Consider the following 22,011-nt stretch of genomic DNA (forward strand, 5'->3'; position numbering starts at 1 on the left):
GCAGAAATCTTTTCGAGATTCTTATTTCAATTCTTTTGGATAAATACACAGAAGCAGGATTGCTGGGTCATATGGTAGTTCTATTTTAAATTTTTTTGAGGACGTTTCATACTATTTTCCATAGCAGCTGCGCTATTTTACATTCTGACCAGCAGTGTACAAGGGTTCTAATTTTTTCACATACTCGCTGATACTTACCTTTTATTTTGTTTTTAATAATAGCCATCCTAACAGATTTGAGGTGATATCACATTGTGGTTTTTATTTGGATTTCCTTGATGATTAGTGATGTTGAGCACTTTTTTATATACTTGTTGGCTATATGTATGTCTTTTTTTGTTTGTTTTTGAGGAAGATTAGCCCTTCACTAACATCTGCCGCCAATCCTCCTCTTTTTGCTGAGGAAGACTGGCCCTGAGCTAACATCTGTGCCCATCTCCCTCTACTTTATATGTGGGACGCCTACTGCAGCATGGGTTGCCAAGTGGTGCCATGTCTGCACCCGAGATCCTAACTGGCGAACCCTGGGCCGCTGAAGCGGAACGTGTAAGCTTAACTGCTGCACCACTGGGCTGGCCCCCATATGTATGTCTTCTTTAGAGAGGTCCATTCCAGTCCTTTGGCCATTTTTTAATTGGGTTATTCATTTTTTTCTATTGTTGTAGGAGTCCCTTATATATTTTGGGTATAAACCATTTATCAAATGTATGGTTTACAAGCAATTTTCCCATTTCATAGGTGGCCTTTTCATTCTGTTAATTGTTGCCTTTGCTGTGCAGAAGATTTTTAATTTGATGTAGTCTCATTTGCCTACTTTTGTTTTTGTTGCCTCTGCCTTTGGTGTCATATCCAAGAAATCATTACTAAGACCAACATCACGGAGCTTTTCCCCTAAGTTATCTTTTAACAGTTTTATAGTTTCAGGTCTTCCTTTTAAGTCTTTAATCCATTTTGAGTTGATTTTTGTGTGAGGTGTAAGATAAGGGTCTGATTTCATTCCTTAGGGCATGGATATCCAGTTTTCCCAGCACGATTTGTTGAAGAGACTGTCCTTTCCCCATGTTGTGTTCTTGGCAGCCTTGTTGAAGATCAATTAACTATATGAGCGTGGGCTTATTTCTGGGCTCTCGATTCTGGTCTACCTGTCTGTCTTTATGCCAATACCACACTGTTTCAACCACTATAGTTTTGCTTAGTAGTTCTAAGAAGCTTTTTTGTGGAGTCTAGGGTTTTCTGTGTGTGAGGTCATGTCATTTGCAAACAGATAGTTTTACTTCTTCCTTTCCAATTTGGATGCCTTTTGTCTCTTTTTGTTGGCTAATTGTTCTGTCTTGGACTTTCAGTACTATATTGAATAGAAGTGGCAAGACTGAATATCCTTGCCTTGTTCCTGATCTTAGAGGAAAAACTTTCAGTTTTTCACCGTTGAGTATGACGCTAGCTGTGGGCTTGTCATATATGGCCTTCACTATGTGGAGGTAAAGTCCTTACACATCTAGTTTGTTGAGAATTTTAATCATGCAAGTGTGTAGAATTTTATCAAATGCTTTTTCTGCATCTATTGAGATGATCATGTGATTTTTATCCTCCATTTGACAAGGTCAAGACCTGAACTGTCTAATACAATAGCCACCAGCCATAGGTAGCTATTTAAATTCAGATTTAAATTAATTAACATTAAATAAAATTAAAAATTCGTTTCTTCGCTGGTATTAGCCACATTTCAAGTGCTTAACAACCGTGTGGCTGGTGGCTACCACATTGGAGAGTGAAGATTAAACATTTCCTTGATGGCAAAAAGTTCTGTTGGACAGTGTCTAGAGCATGAACAGGGTAGTGAGTGGCCGAGACAGGTGGAAGCTAAGATCATTAGTGGTACCCAGTTTAAAGACATGACATGGAGGAGACGTTTACCTGATTTTGAAGTCACTGAGAATTATGACAGGAGTAATGGTGAAGAGAGAGTCACTGAGTCAGAGATCCATGCACTCCTCCTCTGTGCAGCTCCGGGCCTCTCTGAGACAGTGGACCCCACCCCCAGCTCCTGGTGTGGGCCTTTTGGTCAAAGAGGAATCCATGTCCCCTCTGGCAAATGTTTGCCATCAGAAGGAGGCTTTGATGCATTCAGGCCATGAGGACTTGAGACATGAGGAGAGATTCCCTGGCGACTTTAGGGTCTATACGTTAGTATAAAAGGGAAGCGATGTGACGGAGACCCCTAAATACAATGGAACAAACAAGTCAAAATTTTATTTCTCTGTCCTGTAACAATTTGAGCAGTCTAGGCTGCTAGGGCCGCTTTGTTGCCAGGGTCACTCAGGAAATCTTGTTCCTTCTATCTTGTTCCTCCACCATCTCTGAGGACTTTGTCCTTTGCATGGTTGAAGCTGAGTTGCTGCCATGACCACAGCTTGCAGGGAGGAGGAAGTGAGGAAGTCTAGAGTAAGCAATTTCCTTTTAAGTAAATGAGGGAGAAATTACACACATTATTTCCTTTCACATTCCATTGGCAAGAACTTGATCACATGGCTACACCAGCTGCAAGGAAGGCTGAGAAAGGTTGTCTCTAGCTAGGTGGCCATGTGATCAGGAAGAAGGGGTAAGCAGACTTTTGGGATGCAAGTTGCTGTCTGCCATATTCCACTTCTGGAAGAATTCTGGAAGGGCTTCTCTTTTTCTATAGGGTGTAGTCTGGAATTGTAGCAGCTATCCTCTTAGCATGCTGGGGAGGAAGATGGTCCAGGGAGAAGGGCTGAGCCAAGGGGATTGGAGAGAGATGGCACTGCAGCCACTGGATTAAGTTAACCGCGAAACCCATCTTACCGCTAGACACTAATGACATGAGCCGCAATTTTTCCTCGTTATGCCAGTATGTTTCTTGCAGTTGTGATGTTCCACGAATTATTTGGCCATTCCACTGCTGACCCTGTTATTTCTTTTTGCCATTGCTACAAATAATGCAGTAAACATCTTTGTATCCATATCTTTGTACACATGACTATTTGTATAGGATAGATTCTAAGATGTATAATGACCTTGCCAAAGGATATGTGTATTTAAAATTTCAGTAAATACTGGGGCCGGCCCGGTGGCGCAGCGGTCAAGTGTGCACGTTCTGCTTCTCGGTAGCCTGGGGTTTGCCGGTTCAGAACCCGGGTGCGGACACGGCACCGCTTGGCACACCATGCTGCGGTAGGTGTCCCACATATAAAGTAGAGGAAGATGGGCATTGATGCTAGCACAGGGCCAGGCTTCCTCAGCAAAAAAGAGGAGGACTGGCAGTAGTTAGCTCAGGGCTAATCTTCCTCAAAAAAAAAAAAAAATTTTCAGTAAAGACTGCAAATTGTCCTCAAATGCATTTGCTAATATTTCATTCCACAATCACCACCCTCCTCTTCTAATATCCTGGAACATGTCCTTTTGACTCCTTTTAGGTCTTGATTTTGTAGAACAGCTTTTACAGAAGAGCACTGTGGTGACATGCACGCTCCTCCTTTGCTGACGTTCAGGCTTAGCCTCTCTCCCCAGCCACTTGCTCCTTCTTGGTTTGTTAATCCAGCCATAACTCTAATCACAGTCACGCTCCTTATAAAGGCTGCTTGCCCTCCCATGAAAACAGACGTCAGAAATAACAACATTGCTTAGTTAAACAGTATAACTCTTACTCTGTAGGAAAATTTGCTCAATAGTCTTATCCTGTCGATATAAGCTGATGGTCTCATATTTTCCCTTTTGGCTTAAACTGTTTATGTGACTTTAAAATGTCTAATGAAGTTCTACTTTTTGCAGAGAGAGAACTAAGTGCAGACTTTTTTTTTAAATCAAAATCTTCTGAAGTTAGACTATTTAAAAATAACGTATTCTGTCTCAAAACAGGGACAAGACAACCCTAAAGGGTGTTGTTTTTCTCAACTATCTGCAGCTTCCATGAGAAACTTCCTCAGTTGGGAAGCAGTGGTCAAGAATGCACAGTGGGTTTGGGAGAATGTAAGAAGCTCTTTGTTTTATCTCCTCTTCCTATGACTCCTACAGCGAATGGCAGCACCCTCCAATTATTCTCAGGGGGAGTACAGAGAGGTGAGTGGAGAAGGGGCCGGAGCGGGGCCAGTGGGACAGGGAGCAGTAACCTAGACAAGAAATGAAATGAGCCTGAGCTAGCCAGTGAGGAAGCGGGGAGGGCGAGAGGCAGACGAACCTGTGAGATATCGTTCCCTTTAAGCGAGCACTTGTATGCTAGGCTCCGGGGTAAGTGCTCTACATGCATTACTTTCATTTATTCCTCCTCACAACAGTGCTAAAGTTTTATTTCCTCATTTTACGGCCAAAGAAACTGAAACTAGAAGAGATTAAATAGCTTGCCCAAGGTTGTGCCGCAAAGTGGGATTCAGCCCTGGCGGTCCGACTCTGTGGCCTGTGCTTTCACACACGGTTCCACGTGACCCCTGCTCTGTGCTAGGGTCACACTTGATGGGACTTAGGTGCGGTGAGGGGGTCAGAGGGTCAAGGTGCTTCTTTTGTATTTCAGGGGAAAACTACGGGTGAGCAGTATTGCTAGTCCTTGAGAGAGGTGTGAAAAGGTAATTTTGGAAGGAGGCAAAATCATGACTCTCATATAAATATAAAATTAACATCGTTTAAAGAGTTTACTTAACTTGTTATTAAAGAGGGAATTGGTAAGATGTTACCACAAAGGAGACTCACATTTATAGATCAGGAATATTGACGTGAATATGCAAATGGAGGCAAACAGTGGCTTCCACAGTGGAGAACGGGAAGCCAATTAAACCACTATTGGATATAATTTACATGTCTACAGACAAGGATGATTTAGCATTACTATTAGTTGTCTATAATTTAAAATGTTTTAAAACAGCTCCCATGGAATCAAAATCAGATAACCCTGAAGGGTGTGCTTTAGACAATGATATCTATTTACTTACTAACTTATTTATTTAGGTTTTTTTGACTATGAGAGAAGAAAACAAATATTTATTGAATGCCATTTATTTTTAAACTGTGCAATTCTATATCATTATTTATTGAAATACCCTAAATTTTTTTTTCCCCCTACAGAGGGTGAAGTGGATGAGGTCAGGGAGTGAGTCGGGGGCTGTTGGGGAAGAACATGAGGTTAATTTTGCACATGTTGCATTTGAGAAGCCCATGGCATATTCTTCGGAAATGTCCACTGGGGAGCTAGGTGTACAGCACAGAGAAAATAAAGCACGCAATAAAACATGCAGCCTGCTTAGCGAGTTACAGTAACAATAGCGATTAGTTATTGACACTTACAAGGACTTTCGTGAAGCACTTTACGTGGGTCAAATCGTTCAATCCGTATAAGACCCTTATGAAGGAGGATGTATTATAATCCTGTGTTACAGAAAGGAAAACTCTAGTTTAGGAAAATTTAGTGACTTGCTCGAGGTCACACAGCTACTAAGTGGCAGAGCTTCTGCACTGGGCGCAGTTCTCTAAGCACCTCCGCAGAGTGGGGCACATTGAAAGACCAGAGCATTGGAATGTAAAAAGATAGACATCATTACCTAAAACTGGCCCCAAAAGGGGTACTATTTGTATACATTAAAAAGAATTTCTGAAAATGTAAAATTAATCTGGGAGGTGAAATGCCTCAGAAGCCCTTCTGATTTAAGGGATGTGCAAGAAGCCAAAGTGTTTATGTTTCCTCTTTTCTAGATTTCTGGCACCAAATTAGATTTACCATTTTTTTTAACGAATGGCAAAAAACAATACTGTCTTCCAGTATGGTTTATGGAATAATTTCAAGACTAAGAATGAGAACCCTTTCTTTCTACTGAGTCTGTTTTACTTTTGGCATACAGTAGGTCCAGCATAGTCGTGGTCAGAGAAGAAGGGGAGAGATAAATAGGGAAAAAGATGCACGTGGCGATTCAGAAACATAGCGGTGTACAGAAGGGGAAAGGCCTGCAAAATCCGGACACAGTGGGAAAAATGTGCATCCACAGAGGGTCCACATACCCATAGGCAGAGCGAGAAAGGGAGAGAGACATACAGATATTTTCAAGGAGTAATATCCTTGTCATATGACTTTCATGATATCACTATTAAGACTTCTGAAGTTATTTGAATGTTGGAAACCACAGGCTTAAATGGTGGAGTAAAGAGCCCTGGATGTAAGTTCTGGAGACCTGTGTCCTGACTCAGCCACTTGCTCCGTTACCTTGGACAATCAATTGACATGTCCTTGTCTGAGTTTTCTTATTTGTTAAATCGTGTACAACAGCTTTCCTCATGAAGACAGAGCTTCTATAGCAATAGACTCAGCTACCATCGCTAGTATTTGGCAGAGATTCAAAGGCAGACAGGGGAATTTCTTTCTCTAGTGAGAAAAGGGGAAGGATTCAGGTATGCTCTCATTGGAGCTTGTTGGCACTGGGACCGTGGGGGTGGGCTAACCAGAAGCAAGGCATGATAGGTGACTGGTTTGGGGAGTATATTTGACTTTCTTTTGTTAGTCCTGAGCTGGAGATGGGGGCAAAAATTAGAGAAGCTGGCACTCATTGACCAAGTTCTGACTGTTCTAGACTGATGGCCACAGAGGCTATGGGTCAGAGCTGTATTGTTGAAGATAGTCTGGCCTTTGGCCATTTGTATATTCCATCTCTCAGTGCAACATATTCAGTACAATAGATGAGATTAGGCTTAGGTTCCAGCTGTGTCCTCGTGGTATGCCACTGTGGCCTGGGTAGTTTACCTAGCTGGGCACTGAACTTCCCCAGCCAACTTCATGAGGAATGTTAAAATGTCATCTCTGCTTCAAGGGAGAACAAAGCATTTCCAGAAGTCATCTAGATTGTATTCAGTAGAGCAGTTTTTCATTATGAGTTTCTATGTTAAGAGTTCTGCACCCAATTCCAATGTGTGTGGGGAGTTTTCTCCTACACCGCGAAGCAATTCTCGCACACCAGCTGGGTCCTACAATTTTAACAGGATTCTGACACTATCTACTCGGAGATAGAATCAGAAACCACAGATTAAGAGCTCAGTCCTACAAGACTGCTCCCCCTTCCCCTTACTAATTAGAAGTGCAGGTTTCCACCTGTGCTTCTGAGGACCAGCTATAAATCAGAGGTCCCCACCACCTCCTCCTTAGGCTTGATTAATTTGCTACAGCAGCTCACAGAACTCAGAGAAGCATTTTACTTACTAGATTACTGGTTTATTGTAAAAGGATATAACTCAGGAACAGCCATATGAAAGAGATGCTCAGGGCAAAGTATGTAGGAAGGAGTGTGGAGCTTCCATGCTCTCTCCAGGACTGCCACGCTCCTCGAATCTCCACATGTTCACCAACCCAGAAGTTCTCTGAACCCCATCCTATTGGCTTTTGATGGAAGCTTCATTACATAGGCATGATTGATTAAATTATTGGCTACCTGCAATTGGGTCAACCTGCAGCCCCTCTCCCATCCCTGGAGGTCAGGGGGGTGGGACTGAAATTTCCAACCCTCTAATTACGTGGTTGGTTCTCTTGGTTAAGCAGTCCCCATCCTCAGGTGGGGTGCAAAAGTCACCTCATTCATATGACGAAAGACACCTTCGTGCTCTTATCACTTGGGAGATTTGAAGGGTTTTAGGATCTCTGTGCCAGAAACAGACATAAAGACCAAATGTATATTTCTTATTATAAATCACAACATTAAGAAGTGAAATAGGTCAGGAGGAAAGTCAAACATGGAACAATCAAGAGTAGCCGGAAGAGCAGGCCAGAGTGGAGGAGAAGTGCCCTGCGTCTGTGCTTAGCTATGGAGCTCACTCTTTCCTGACTCCAGAGCTTTTGAATCCCTCCCCCATCCAATCCTCTCTGTTAGGTGAGGTTTGCCAACCAAGGCCAACAAGGAGGAGAAGTGAAGGCCAAACGTTTTCCAGCTGTGAGTCCCATCCTCCTCAGATGTAACTGGGAGAGAGAAGCCAGGGGTGGGTCCAGTTGGTCAGAAACTGCTTTTGCCATGGTTTTGCTTTTGAGCTTCTTTTTCTTTCTTCCTATTGTCTCTCTGTTAAAGACTTCTCCGCTGTGGCCTTTCTCTAATGAATTCCAATTGGATTTAGTTGACTCTTAAGAGGAGGCAGCTTAAACGTTCGCCTCTTAAATCAGGGTTGTAAAGGAGGACCCAAGCAGGAGGTCACCTCCTCTGGCTGCTGGAGGCAGCTCCGAGAGCAGGTGGAGGTGTATGTTTCCTGTGGCGCGGGTCTGATTCGGGTCGCTGTTGTGCTAGCTGGAGCACCCTGTTTTGTGGGAGAGTACATTCTAGGGGGATGAGCACCCTCAGGTAGGTACATTCCTTTAAAAACACTCTGACAAACTCAGTGAAGCCCCCTGTCCTTGAAGGCCTTTCTTAACAGACTCTTCATCCCCTTCTCTCTTTCTCCTCATCTTTTCCCCAACTCTTTGAAAGAGAATCAAAGACCACTTGAAACAATCAGTTTCTAGTTTGTTTTTCTCTTTTTAATCAGCTGATACCATAAGAACACCATTTCAGTACAGCCATATCTCTTGTGAAGTAGGGGGTTTTAGTTGAGATCCATGAAAATACTTTACGTGGCAAAGAGTTTGATTGCTCAGAGGGCTATCCAGAGCAGCTCTCTCTTCTAAAATGAACTTGGAACTTTCCCGCAGTCTTCAAATGCACAGAAATCTTGGTTGTCTTCCTCTAGCATTAGAAGGAGATGGAGCTGAGAGAGGCTCAGGGGTACCAGCAGTAGGCCTGCGGCTAGTCACGGGAGGGCAGGAGGTAGCCTTCATTACTCAGATGTGGCTCAGAGCTGTGAAGGCAATGGTGCTGTAAGGGAGGAAGCAGGGCACTGAAAATCTACTGTGTGCATCTGATGAGCCATTAAGGTAATTTTTTACTTACAGTAAATCAGGAAGATGGCCACAAGCAAAGCTAGAAAGCTGAAGAGTTTAAGTAAACTTGCAAAGGGAGATGGGGGTTCTTCTACAGTTCGAGTTTTGGTGGCCTTGATTGTTCGATCCCACTGGGTCAAGATGGCATTTCTGGCTCCTTCCCATTTCCCTGGGCCAGTCAAGCGGAACTGGTACGGTGTGCATGGGCCAAAGAAGACGGTCAAAGCTAGGCGTGGATCCGTCAGGAGCATAGAGAACAGGTTGGGTTTTGCGTTCATATAGGTCAGGAGCTCATCTACGTAGGCGATATAACCTGTTTGTAAAACTTTGCGGTAACGTAAGCCAAACCTTTATAAAGGAAGTTTGGGGATAAAGGGGGAGACAAAAAGATAAAATAATGATAACTTTAGAACAAGTAAAAGTGCCAAAAGTAAACAACGATGCTGCAAAATTTGGAATGGCTCTGTATTCTTCCCTCTGTGCCCATAGCTGTCTAATGGTCTCATTGAATTATTTAAATACAAGATGTGTTCCCCGAGAAGGTACTCTGTATGTACAGAGCTCCAAATGCTCATAATGCGTTTAGTATTACCTTAGTTCTTCTGTCAAATGATTAGCAATTTCTAGAAAAAAAGATTTTACATAATTTTACTCTTCCTGAATCTTTCTAATACCCAATTATTGGTAGATTTGTATAATGTAAAAAGCCACAAAAATCAATAGGACAGAATTCCCTGTAAGGCTAGTATTAGTCTCTAGGGTCATTGATTGGCCTATGTGACAGGAAGCTTTCACATTGTATAGCTGAATTAATCATCAGTGTTACCCTACAGCCCCATAATGGAGACCAAATCACGTTGCAGGTTGAGGATGAAGAAGAGACATCTCAAATGCTTTTACTGTTTTGGGATTGAGCACTTTGACAAGGATAGAGTTTTGGAAATATATATGTGATTTTAAAACTTTTTTTCCTGCCACAGAAACCCCTTTTTCAAGGGAAAATTTATATCAAAGGCCAAAACAGATAAACAGTAAAACAGATAAAACCAGAGATGTGTTAGTTGGATTAGGAGTGAGAGTGGGCGTCCCCAAGACTCCCTCCTTTGCCGCCTTCTCCCTTCCGTTTCCCCTGGCCCTCAAGTGGTAACCAAAAAGCGGAGCACAAGGGAACACCTGTCCTCCAGAGAAGGGGTGGCAAACTTATTCTGCAAAAGGCCAGACGGTAAATACTTTAGGCTCTGAGGGCCGTACTATGGCCTCTGCCTCAACTGTTCACCTCTGCTCTTATAACTCAAAAGCAGCCCTAGACAATACGCAAGTGAACGAGTGGGGCTATGTTCTAAGAAAACTTTATTGATGGCCACCGTGATTTGAGATTCATACAATTTTCACACATCACAAAATCTTCTTCTTCTTCCTCTTCTTCTCCAACCATTTAAAAACGTTAAAGAGAAAAGCAAGCGGTCAGCAGCTTTGGCGCACAGGCCGTAGTGTGCTGACTCCTGGTAGCAGTCTGAATAAAGACAATAGAACTGAATAGATTTGTGAATGAATGAATGAGCAGACCCTTCTAGTGTCGGAGGATGAACATGGCAGTCTGCCTGCTGCTTATGGATAAGGCATTGAATACCGTGTCTGGTAGATGAGGGTTAATTATATTTTGATTTAGAATCCAAACTCCACGTGGTGTTAGCTAATCCTGGTCTGAAGTGATGATTTGGGGACATTAAAACTTCTCTATGTCCTTTTCCCTCCTCTCTCCTTAAACTACTGATCCTAGTGTTTTTCCTCTAAGTCTCAGCTGCTTCTTTTTTCTCCAGTGTAACTCACCTCTCTTTGCTGTTGTTTTACCAATTTCAGTTATGATTCAAAAAGGGTGTATTTGTAGCTAACTTACCCACTGTGCTTGTTTTCTTTTTTTGCGTTAACTTCCTCTATCATGACACTTGGTGGTGGTAACTTATTCACGCCTGTGAAACAAACAAACAGAAAATGCAACTTAACTTTAGACCTAGGTGCTTACTTGGTGGGTAAAGATGCTTAACCCACTGCTCCTGTTTTGTTTCTAGTAGCCATATACTCGTCTGTTCTTCTGGCAAAAATATTAGCAGTCTACGTGGACTGGCGGTGTGTTCCTGGTAATAATACCGCCAGCTGAAAACAGAAGTATCTGGTTCTCTCACTAGTTATTTGATAAGACAGAATCTCACCACTGGTTTAACTGAATTATATCCCTCAATTGATTGAACTTTTGATTTTTAATTGAACCAATTGATTCAGGCAAAATAACAGGTAGATACAACTTATGTTTTTTGACCCCTCATTTATCCTTTGTGCTGGTAATGACACAAACTCGTTATGATAGTGTAATTCAGTGAACAATAAAATGGATCCTGCTTTTAAAGATTCTCTTGTTTTAGATCAGAGCCGGGGGTGGTCTGGAGATTTCCAGTATCCAAAATCCCATGGCAAACTGAAAACATGTGCCCAGCTGTTTCTCATGCACTTACCTTTCAGGACACGAACAGCCCATCGGGCTTGTATTTCTCCCGTGGGTATTCTGGAGCCTAAGCTGTCGATGAGGCCAATAATGGCCAGGGTTGATTTTTGCAGATGAGCAGGAAAGATGTACTTGTATAGTGACGCCTGGCCATCTTCAACTTTCACTACCGTCTCATCAAGGAAGGGGAAAGCAAAGGTGTATCCAGTGGCAAAGACAATTATATCAATGGGCTCTTCCTTTGGGGTGTTGTTAAATATGATGGAGTTTTCCTTCACCTCCGTTACACTTGGCTTGATGATCACTTTCCCAGTGATGATACGGCCTGGGAGCTCATCATTCAGCACAGGCTCTCTCAGCCAAGTCCTAAACAAAATCATAGACAGAGAAGAGAACTGCCAGTGAACAATGCAGCCAGCCCTCCCTCCTTCCGCTCTTCATTCTGGAACTCTCCCCCTGGCTAGGCAGGAGGTGCCAGTCTTGGGAGAAGTTACCTCTGTGCGAGGGGATTCATGAATGTCCAGAAAGGATGATGAAGTGTGCTTATCGTTAACTAGAGTTTGGAAGCCTGAGGAGAAGGAGGTGAGAGCTTTCCTGGCTCCTGTTTCCTTTGCTGAATTTCAGCATTCAGCTTTCACTATCACTGTAGAGATAGCTGAAGAGAAGGACTATAAGGGAAACCAGGGACTTCTACATCAGCTGAGAATGGCTGGAAGCTCTCTCCTCATAGGAAGCAATTGTATAAGGAAAACATGCATGTGTTTAAAAAGAACAAGGGCAGAATTATCTTTTTCTGGGTATGCCTTGGGAATCACTAAACAAATACTCTGTGAGATGGTTTTAAATAAGCTGAGCCATTTTTGGCTTATAGTGAATGCAGAGAAAGAGACAGTGTGATAAAATGGAAAGAGCACTGGCATAGGAGGTAATAAGGGTGGCTTCTTGTCCAAAGTCTAAACTTAACAGAGCTTGGGAAAGTCGTCTGGTCCCTGCAGGCTTGCTTTTATTCATCTGTAAAATAAGGGTACTAATACTTGCCATCCTTAGTTCACTGGGGAGGATGAAGAGCATATGAAATAGTATATATGCAAGAACTTTGGAACTGATAAAGGATTAAATAAATCCAAGAGAGAAGGGATTATCATTCCTCAGGCTCCTTTCACGTTTTCTAGGGTATATGGGATTAAGTCAAATTCTTTATAGTTCCACGAGCTAACATCCAGGCTAGATAAAACTTATGGTAGAGAAAGCTCTAGTGGAAAGGGTCAAAACCTCTGAGAGGCTTGCAGGTAGGAGATGGAAGAGAGTAAGCAAGAAATAAGGAAGGAAAACATGGAGACAAAAGAGGGAAGGGCAGATCAGGGTGAGAGGAAGGTACACGAGAGAAGGATGAAGAGAGCAAGAGGAAAGAAGTGCCTGTAGCAGGAAGCTGCATGCCGTCAGTGGTGGCTTGGGTGCCACCTGATCCGTGCTGGTCCAGAGTGAAATCTGGAGGAAGATCAGACAGGATCTCCAGGCTGTGCACCCTGATAATGGAATATCATTGTAGAAACAATGAACGAGGAGGCAAAACTATTGATTCTTGTTAACAGGATAAATTGTAGGTTATAACTGAAAGGAAAGACTGAAAACAAAGGTCATCTTGACACGGGCAAGAAGGCACTGCTATTAGAGATGGTGAAGGGCCACAAGGGCAGTCAACTTTTCCCACACAGTGAAACAAGGCAAGCGTGTTGCTTTTGTCAAAAGAATATTAGACAGATCGTTCTCCTTTGATTGCTGCAGCTGAGGCTTAAGTAACTTGCCAAGGTCACAGAGCTCACTATTACTAAATGAGTTTGGGCAAGTGACTGAACTTCGTTAAGCCTCAGTTTACCCACAATAAAAGGGAGATTACAGTAATACTCACTTTAAAGGGTTGTTGACAAGACGAAATACACAATTTCACTTACTGAGAACTCCAAAACAGTTAGTATTATGATCAAGTAAATTGGTATGAAGTTTTCCTTCATGCTCAATCATGTTTTTGGGTAATTGCCTGGTTTGGATATGCCACTGGAAGGATTGAGGTGCCTTCTTCCTGATAGCCCTCGGCAGATACACTGTATTTACCTGTCTTTTGGAACCAAGCCATAATTTGTATGATTGAACCATCTGTTCATCCTTTTTGCCATCAACCAATTTACAATTGGAGTTGGGAGACAATTTATGAACATGTTCTCAAATCGAGTCTGCATCACCATGTCGGATGGGTACCCTGCGTCCCAGACTCGGCTGACCACCCATGACCCTCCAGTGGTGCTGAGGAACACCTGGAAGCAATCAAAGAGGTCAGTCAGTTTCACACAGTGAACGGGGCTGGCCTGGTCGGACGTTTGAAAAGATCATGAATTGAACGGCACCAAAAAGTCTGCCACTCTCAAAATATGTCCCTGACAAGATAGTTTTGGTTCCTCTAACTCCTACTTTAAAGTCATTCTTTTCAGATAATGGATTGAGTATCTAGAGTGTAAAAATGCCTTAGGACTTGTCACAGAGTACTTATCAGCCTCAGTGCTAGACACTGTGGTCAATGAGCTGTGGTGGCAAGACACGGGGAGCTTAAAGTCTCATGTAAGAAGACAATAAATAGGCGAATGAACAACTTTGTACGTTAATTGTGGGCAGTAATAACAGGGTATGGCAGCAATTAAAAGTTGTCTAGGAAGGATTTCAAAAGAATCCATTGTTTGAACTGACAGTACAATTTATTTTGGTGAAATATTTTTTTTTTCCCTGATCGGCTGTTTGAGTTTACCAGCTGACTGAGGTCACTAAGCTAATAATCGTTTTGGTATCTATGCAATAAGGAGTGGTCTATACAACTGTTTAAAATTGAAAGATTTAGTCAACCAATCTGTTACTTTGCATACAAAACGATTGATTTAACAGATAGTTTTTTCTCCAACAAACTGGGGCATGGTGACCACGGCCACAGTGTCAGTGTTTTTGTTAGGCTTTAAAATGGAGCAGTATATTCTACATGGGATATGTGGGGGCAAGAACTAGGAGCATATCAATGATTCTGACATTATTCATGTATTTTTTTAAATGGACGAGTAGGCTATTTATTTATTTATTTAAAGTGTGCTTTTATTTTTGGTGAGGAAGATTGGCCCTGAGCTAACATCTGTTGCCAATTTTCATTTTTGTTTTCTCCCCAAAGCCCCAGTACACAGTTGTATATTCCTAGTTGTAGGTCATTCTAGTTCTTCTATGTGGGACGCTGCCACAGCATGGCCTGATGAGCGGTGTGTAGGTCTGTGCCCAGGACCCCAACTGGTGAAACCTGGGCCGCTGAAGTGGAGCGCCTGAACTTAACCACTCGGCTGCGGGGCTGCCCCCCTGCTCATATTTGCACTGAACCTGCCTCTGTGTCAGGATGTGCAACTGGATAGGATATTTTGGTAGAAATGAATTATGTTCTCCTCAAGAGGAGTTTCTTTGTTGATATAGAAATGACAAGATGGATACCAAAGTATATTCTCCAACTGAAGAAATTTCTAAATGATTAGAGAAATAGAAATAATAATATGCTACCCACATATGGTCATCTCGGTAGATGGGACTGTGATCATTTTGTTTCAGGACCTCCTTTCTTTTCCTTCAGGATAGCTCCACCAAACTGCTAAGTCTCTCCAAGTCAATCAGTCAATCAATCAATCAATCAATTGATCATTGAGTCCTTTTTCTAAAGTCCCAGAAGGGACTATCAAAGGTATACACTCCCAACCCTTTTTCTTACTTTTTTTTTAAAAGATTTTATTTTTCCTTTTTCTCTCCAAAGCCCCCCAGTACATAGTTGTATGTATATTTTAGTTGTGGGTCCTTCTAGTTGTGGTATGTGGGACGCTGCCTCAGCATAGCCTGATGAGTGGTGCCATGTCCGCGCCCAGGATTCCAACCGGCGAAACCCTGGGCCACCAAAGCTGAGCACGTGAACTTAATCACTCGGCCATGGGGCTGGCCCCTCAATCCTTTTTATTAGTAGCTATTTTCATTCTTGCCATTATTGATCTAGGTATTTATACTTATTGACTTGGCATCTATTTTCCCCATGACTCTCTGCTCCCTGATAGTGGGAATCTTGTTTTTGTCGTTCTGTTCTGCAGCGTATCCCCAGTGCCTGGCACAGCATTCCGCGTATCGGAAGCCAACAGTCAATATATGTCTCTTGGCTGAATGGCTCTCAATGAGTTTATAGCATAGTTAGAAAGAAAATGTATACGATAAAAAGTAATTAGCAATGCTAAGAATTAAAAAGTGCCAACTGAGGAGTGTAAACAACAATTAATACATAAATTCTTACTAGGGAGGGATCACTTTGTGTTGGGGTGAGATAGCTGGAATGGAAATGTACATTGTAAAGAGAAAAGAGCAGTGCAGAGGGAGGGGTGTGGTGCAGGCCAAGGGAAAGATAGAGGCATGGGAATTGCAAGGGCTGAGAAGACCTGTGGGCTGCAGTTGATGATTCTGTGGGAAAACAGTGGGGGATAACGTTAAAATGGCAGATGTGGACCTGAATATGGAGAACACTATAATGCGGGGCCAATGCATCTGCAGTTTCTTATTTTTTCTAGGTAAGGGGAGTTATTAGAAGCTTTTTAACATGAGAGTGTCATAATGAGAGCAGGCTTTTCGGAGGGTGTGTTTGTTGGTGGTTGGCCATCTGGATGGATTATTGCACGTGGGTGCGTGGACTGGGGGTGCAGGGCAGGGCTGCAGGGTAGAGTTAGGAGCAGGGGCTTTGAAGCAAAGAGGTTGGGTTTGAAGACTGGCTCTACCACCTGCTAGAGGTACAACTTTAGGTGGGTTGCTTAACCTCTCTGAGCCCCAGTTTCTTCATCTGTAGTCAAGAATACTAACAGTACCTACTTCAGTGTCTTGTTTGATGACTGCGTGATGCAGTCAAGCATATAGTGAAGCACTTAGCACAGAGTGAGCCCCAATAAATAGCAACTATTTCTACAGTTATTATCAGGAGGACAATTCAATGATCTTAGTGCGGGGTAGTACGGATCTGATGATGGCGGTGGCAATTAATAAGGAAAGAAGGGAGCAAATGGGAGATCTTAGCAGGGAAAAACTGCCAGGACTTTCTGACCTATGGGACTGGGTAAGAAACAGACATCTCTTGTAACTCTTGTTGGATGAGTAGGAAAATGACAAAAATAGGAAGAGAAGTGGTTTTGGATGAAAGATGACAGAATTTGCAGTAAAATTTATGAACATTTAAGAAAAAAGTACTTTAAAAAATCTGCTTCCTGTACATGTGTGTGTTTTAGGCATTTTCAAACCTTTCCTCATTTATCATGGTGTCGTACACTGTTTGCTTGAGGCATGCGTCTGAAGATAAAGCTCTTCACTAAGCAATGTCAAGAATGGTACCTTCTCTGCCACGTGGCTGGCCTCCACAGCAATGTCAGTGCCGGAATTTCCCATTCCAATCACAAGAACCTTCTTGTCCTTAAATATATCTGGATGTTTATACTGTCGGCTATGAAAGTACTGGCCTTTAAAGGTATTTATACCTATAGAAAAAAATAAGTCAAGTAGAGAAATTACAGGATCAGTGAATAAAACATAAGTATTGTTCAGTTAATAACTGAATGATTGACAGGCTATTTAGGTTGTTTTTAATAGCATACTTGATTTTAAGAAAATCTGAACTGTGAATACATGACTTTACATGATACAGAAATTAGTGAGTGATTATTTATTTAATGGACGTACTTACTCCATCTCACTACATAGGCCTTTAATTTTATTTACTAGATGATTAACTACTAAGTTGAAATATCATGGCATACTTACTGAGCGAAAGTGTAAGGAGTCATCACCATTCAAAAGTTGATAGCAATCAATGGGACTGTAATGTCTATTTACTAATATTCGATTTATGTAGAGCTTTTCACAAGCAAGAAGCAAGAGCAGAGAAGTTAAAGGGAATTAGGAGTCAGTGCCTCCACTCAATTCAGCAAACGTTTTTGGACACCTGCCCTGTGCTAGATGATATTGGGGAAATAAAGTAAATAAAATGTGATTCCTATTCCAAAAGATCCATGTATGTGTGGCAAGTTCACTGATAGTTTACATTGGGAACCGATGGTAACTGAGGCTGCCATTGCTGAGTTGGCCAGAGCTGCCTCAGAGAAAGGGGGACTATGTTAGTTCCACTTCGGATTAGATCTGCTGTTCTAACCAGACAGGATATCGCAGGCAGTTGATGCCAAAGCTCGTTGAAACATCAAACGAGAATGGAGTGTTTTGGAGAATACTCTCAAGGTTTCACAACACAAGCAAAAGTAATATGGACTACACAAAGAACCTGTTGTTTTCCAGAAAAAGTGATGAGCTATCTAGATTCTCAGGGGTTAAACATGGACGCCTGTGACAAGTAGCCTTATCAACACCTGGTAACTCTTGAGTTCATCTTGAATCATTTGAACTATGACATGAATCCCACTTAAAACCCAACCACAATCCAGAGCTTTTAGAATTTAACAATGATAACTAAGTTCAAATATTAACTCAGCACACGGACACAATATAGATCAGAGAAGGGCAGAGAAGTGAGAACTAGACGAGCTTAAAGAGAATCATGGAATTATCCCTGGATGTTAGATTATTTTAGATTCTCTCTGGGTTGGGCTCTTTTGGATCATAAATGGGCAAAAAGGAGACTCTGTGGCTGGGTCTCCTATCAGACTAATAATTTCTCCTCTTATACTACAGGAGTACAGAGAAAGAAAGTTTACTAGGTGAATGTGGTTGTGTTAGGAAACACACCAGAGTGTATACATCTGAAAGAATAAAAATAGTCATCTTGGGAATTTATGCATTTATTCTGTGATACCTATTATTTTTACTAAGACTGTTTGGAACATTTTCTTTGGAATTGCCTCCGGAGCTCATGACATGCTTTTGAATGTCTTGAAAGAATTTGAATTTTTCTAATAGTTAACAACTACCCCAGGGAGTGTGTACAGATTAGGCAAGTCTGCTGCGAGGCAGAGAGGGAGATGGTGAGATTTGGAGGATTCCATTTTAAGTCTACAGACACAAAATTTTAGAGCTCAAAGGCTTCTTAGCAATCATGTAGCCGGGGATTTCAAATGGCCAATTGGTGGTGGCTGGTAAGACGAATATTGAGAAGGACTACACGTTCTGCAGAGCTCTGCTCGCTGGATTTGTGATTTGTGCTGTATGCTGTTGCATAAGTGGGTGGTCCAAGCCCCTCAATTTGTGGACAAAAAAAACAGAGGCTTAGAAAGGTTAAGTGGAAGGCCCAAGATTATACAGCTTGTTAATTGTGTATCCTAGACTCTATACCTTCTGGATCCCCAGCTCATCCTGTTCAAACTGAATACCTTGGCTCAGTCGCTTTCAAGGTATACTTTATCTTAATCTGACTTGACCTGAGTGACCCCTAGGGGGCCGATCCAGAATCCCTGGAGGACATGAGTGTTGTAGAATGAGTTGATAATACCCCGGGTCATATATAGATTGTGATTCCTCCACTGGACTCCTATGAAACACTATTTATACCTTCTATAAAGGCTACGTATCTTATCTACCTCTATATTCTTAGCACCTCGTGCAATAGACTGTAGGTGCTGAATAAATGCAATGTACTCCCTATGCCATGGAACTTTCTGGATTCTTGGAGAGATCCTGTGCCAGGCACTCTTTCCTGGGAGTTTGGAGTAGCTTGTTGCTCAGGGATTTTCTCTGCAGGCAAGAACTGACAAAGGATTGGGTTGTCTTGTGGGGTGGTGAGAGTTCATTGTTGAATGTGTTCAAGCAGAGGCTGTTGAGTCTCTCAGGGATGCTGGAGAAGAGTTTTCTGCGTTGGGAAGAAGAATGAACTTGGTGCTTTCCAATTCAAGAACTCTCTTCTATGGCAGTTTTCAGGATATGCTTTATCCTAACTTGACCTGACTTGACTAACCTCTGGGCACAGACCAAGGGCCATTGGAAGTACGTGAGTTTATTATAAGATGAGGCCTGAGATCACTCCAGGTCATATTTAGATGATTCAGAAAAAAGTTTCCTAAAGTTTTAACTTTTTGAATCTTTACGGCAGATGAAATAAAGCAAACCATTGTATTTTCTATTCCTTCTGAGTTGTAATCCAATAGAAATTTGGCATAGATTAACATGGATCATGGCTGCAAAAGCCAGATAAAGAAACTGAGACCCAAAGATGTCTTAACTTGCCTCCCAGGACTCATCTCCCTCCCAGAGGTTTATGGACTCAATGCCGTAAACCTCTGATCCAACTAAACTTCTATAAAACAAACAAACAAAAACCAGATGAGTTTTTCCTTTATTCGCCAAGTGACCTTTGTGGGCCTCTAAACTCTGCTCTAGCTATGTGCTCTGCTGAGGTTAGCAACTTGCATAAGCATCCCGCATCTTAGAAGACGTGCAACTGCTACCAGGCACTTAGGGAGGGACACTGAAAGCTGGAGAAGTATAAAACTGCTTATTTGTTATTCATTCTACTCTTCCGTACTCATAGGTTGTTTGGAACACATGAAAGCCAAAAAATGGCCAGGAAATGCTGGTTAGAAAAAAATCCCTTATACCTCATCACTTTAACTATTTAACGGAGGAATCATAGGAATTCATTCCCAGACCAGTCCAGTATCACGACGGCTCCCATGAGACAAACTAAGGTCAGCTGCAGAAAATGCCTTACCTGGGAAGGAGTCTAGTGGCAAAAATGGGTTAGTGAGAAAACCAATGCAGACCATCACACCATCAAAGATGGCGGACTCTCGCTTTCCTTCACGCAGAGTGACTACCTCCCATTGGCCAGTGACGGCAAAATCTGGGCGTTTTGTTACACTGCAGACTTTAGTCTGAAAAAAGAATCATAGACATGATTAATAGTTGTCAAGTTTCCAGTAAGGGCTTGCTGACTGATGTGCTAATTGACATTTCAAGTGTTCTAGAGCCCAGACTAAACATAATTGATAAACGTAACCCTATATATCTAACTGGGCTATCAGATTAATCATAATTTCCTTGATGGAAGTATTCTAAGCTTAGAGTTGTAGAGGGGTATTTAAGAGAGGTGGGGAGGTCTGAAGATTTGAAGTGATTTGCTCAAATTCTCATAGTAAGTGGTAGAGTCAAGATGATAACCTCAGTCTTCTGTTGTATTCATTATTCTTTCTATTATGTATATTTCCCATAGAGCTGTCTCTTTTACAACAGTTCCTTTGGTAGAGACATGGATAATGTATAATTGAAAATACAAATTTGGTCCCAAGTATCTTAGCTTATGAAAAGTCTTATAGAAAACGTTGCTGAAGTTTTTCCCAGATCTAGACAACTCTTGAAAAGTGCTAACTTCATGGCCTGAATTTTTTGGGAGTAGTCCAAATTTCCAATAGTCTAATTTTTGTCCCCATTGAGTACATATATGTCCATGGGTACTAGGTTCTGATTCAGAAAATATATAAAATAAATTTACAAGTCAAATTTGAAAGCATAAATGCTCCACTGACCAAGAGACTTTGTTGCCTTTTCTTCTTTTTCAGTTTTCAAAGAAGACAGGCTTCTCACGTCCTTCCTGACAGGTTCACTGTTTGGTTTATAACATTTGAAGTGCTTGTTGGATTTCTACATTTGTATTAGCAACTCTGTCAATGTAAATTTTCAGTTAATTAAAAATCTTTCAAAATAAAGTTTACTTTTATATTAAAAATAATGAAAGTTCATTATTGCAAATTTGGAATTTATAGGGAAGAAAGAAGAACAAAACCTCTCACAGATAGCTGCTTGTGTGTACATTTTGTTTTAAAAAAAAATTTTTTTTGGCAAGGAAGATTGGCCCTGAGCTAACATCTGTTGCCAATCTTCGTCTTTTTTACTTGAGGAAGATTGTTCCTGAGCTAACACCTGTGCCAGTCTTCCTCCGTTTTGTATGTGGGACGCCACATGCAGCATGAGGAGGCGTGTGTAGGTCCGCAACCAGGATCCAAACCAGCAAACTGTGGGCTGCCAAAGTGAAGCGCATGAGCCTAACCACTATGCAACCGGGCTGGCCCTATGTGTACTTTCTTAAAACTTTTGTGAACATCTAGCTTTTTTGTTTTTCTTTTTCAGTTATTTTAAAGCAAGCTGAGGCAGCATGTAGTAAAGAAAATGCTTCAGATTCAGGAACTCTGATGCATTAAAAAATACTTATGGGTATTATATCCATTCACTATGGTAGTGTTTTAGTTTTACTGTGTCCCTTGTAAAATAAGGAAGTGGGATAAAATACTCTTTGGGAAACTGGAGTACTTTAATTTTTCTCCAGTTTTTTTGAGATATAATTGACATCTAACATTGTACAAGTTTAAGTTGTACAACAATGATTTGAGATATGTTTATATGGCAAAACAATTGTTAGAGTAAGTTTAGCTAACATCCATCACTTCACATAGTCAGAATTTTTTTCTTGAGATGAAAACTTTTAAGATCTATTCTCTTAGCGGTTTTCAAATATACGATACAGTATTGTCAACTATGGTCACCATGCTGTCCATCACATCCCAAGAACTTACTCATCTTAAAACAGGAAGGTTGT

At 41.7% G+C, this 22,011-nt stretch overlaps 1 protein-coding gene across 1 annotated transcript in view; it reads right to left on the reverse strand.

The window, feature by feature from the left end:
- Positions 1-7,194: 7,194 nt before the first annotated feature.
- FMO1 (flavin containing dimethylaniline monoxygenase 1) overlaps positions 7,195-22,011 on the reverse strand; it is a 35,235-nt gene continuing 20,418 nt past the window's right edge. The window contains exons 4-9 of the mRNA XM_014845176.3: positions 20,131-20,293; positions 16,815-16,957; positions 13,500-13,699; positions 11,398-11,753; positions 10,785-10,857; positions 7,195-9,235 (exon numbers count right to left, since the gene is read on the reverse strand). Coding sequence (XP_014700662.3) covers positions 8,890-9,235; positions 10,785-10,857; positions 11,398-11,753; positions 13,500-13,699; positions 16,815-16,957; positions 20,131-20,293 — 1,281 coding nt within the window. The 3' untranslated portion in view covers positions 7,195-8,889. The remainder of the gene's footprint in view (positions 9,236-10,784; positions 10,858-11,397; positions 11,754-13,499; positions 13,700-16,814; positions 16,958-20,130; positions 20,294-22,011) is intronic.

Source organism: Equus asinus, chromosome 25 (genome assembly GCF_041296235.1).
Source record: "Equus asinus isolate D_3611 breed Donkey chromosome 25, EquAss-T2T_v2, whole genome shotgun sequence".
NCBI classification, from domain to species: Eukaryota; Metazoa; Chordata; class Mammalia; order Perissodactyla; family Equidae; genus Equus; species Equus asinus.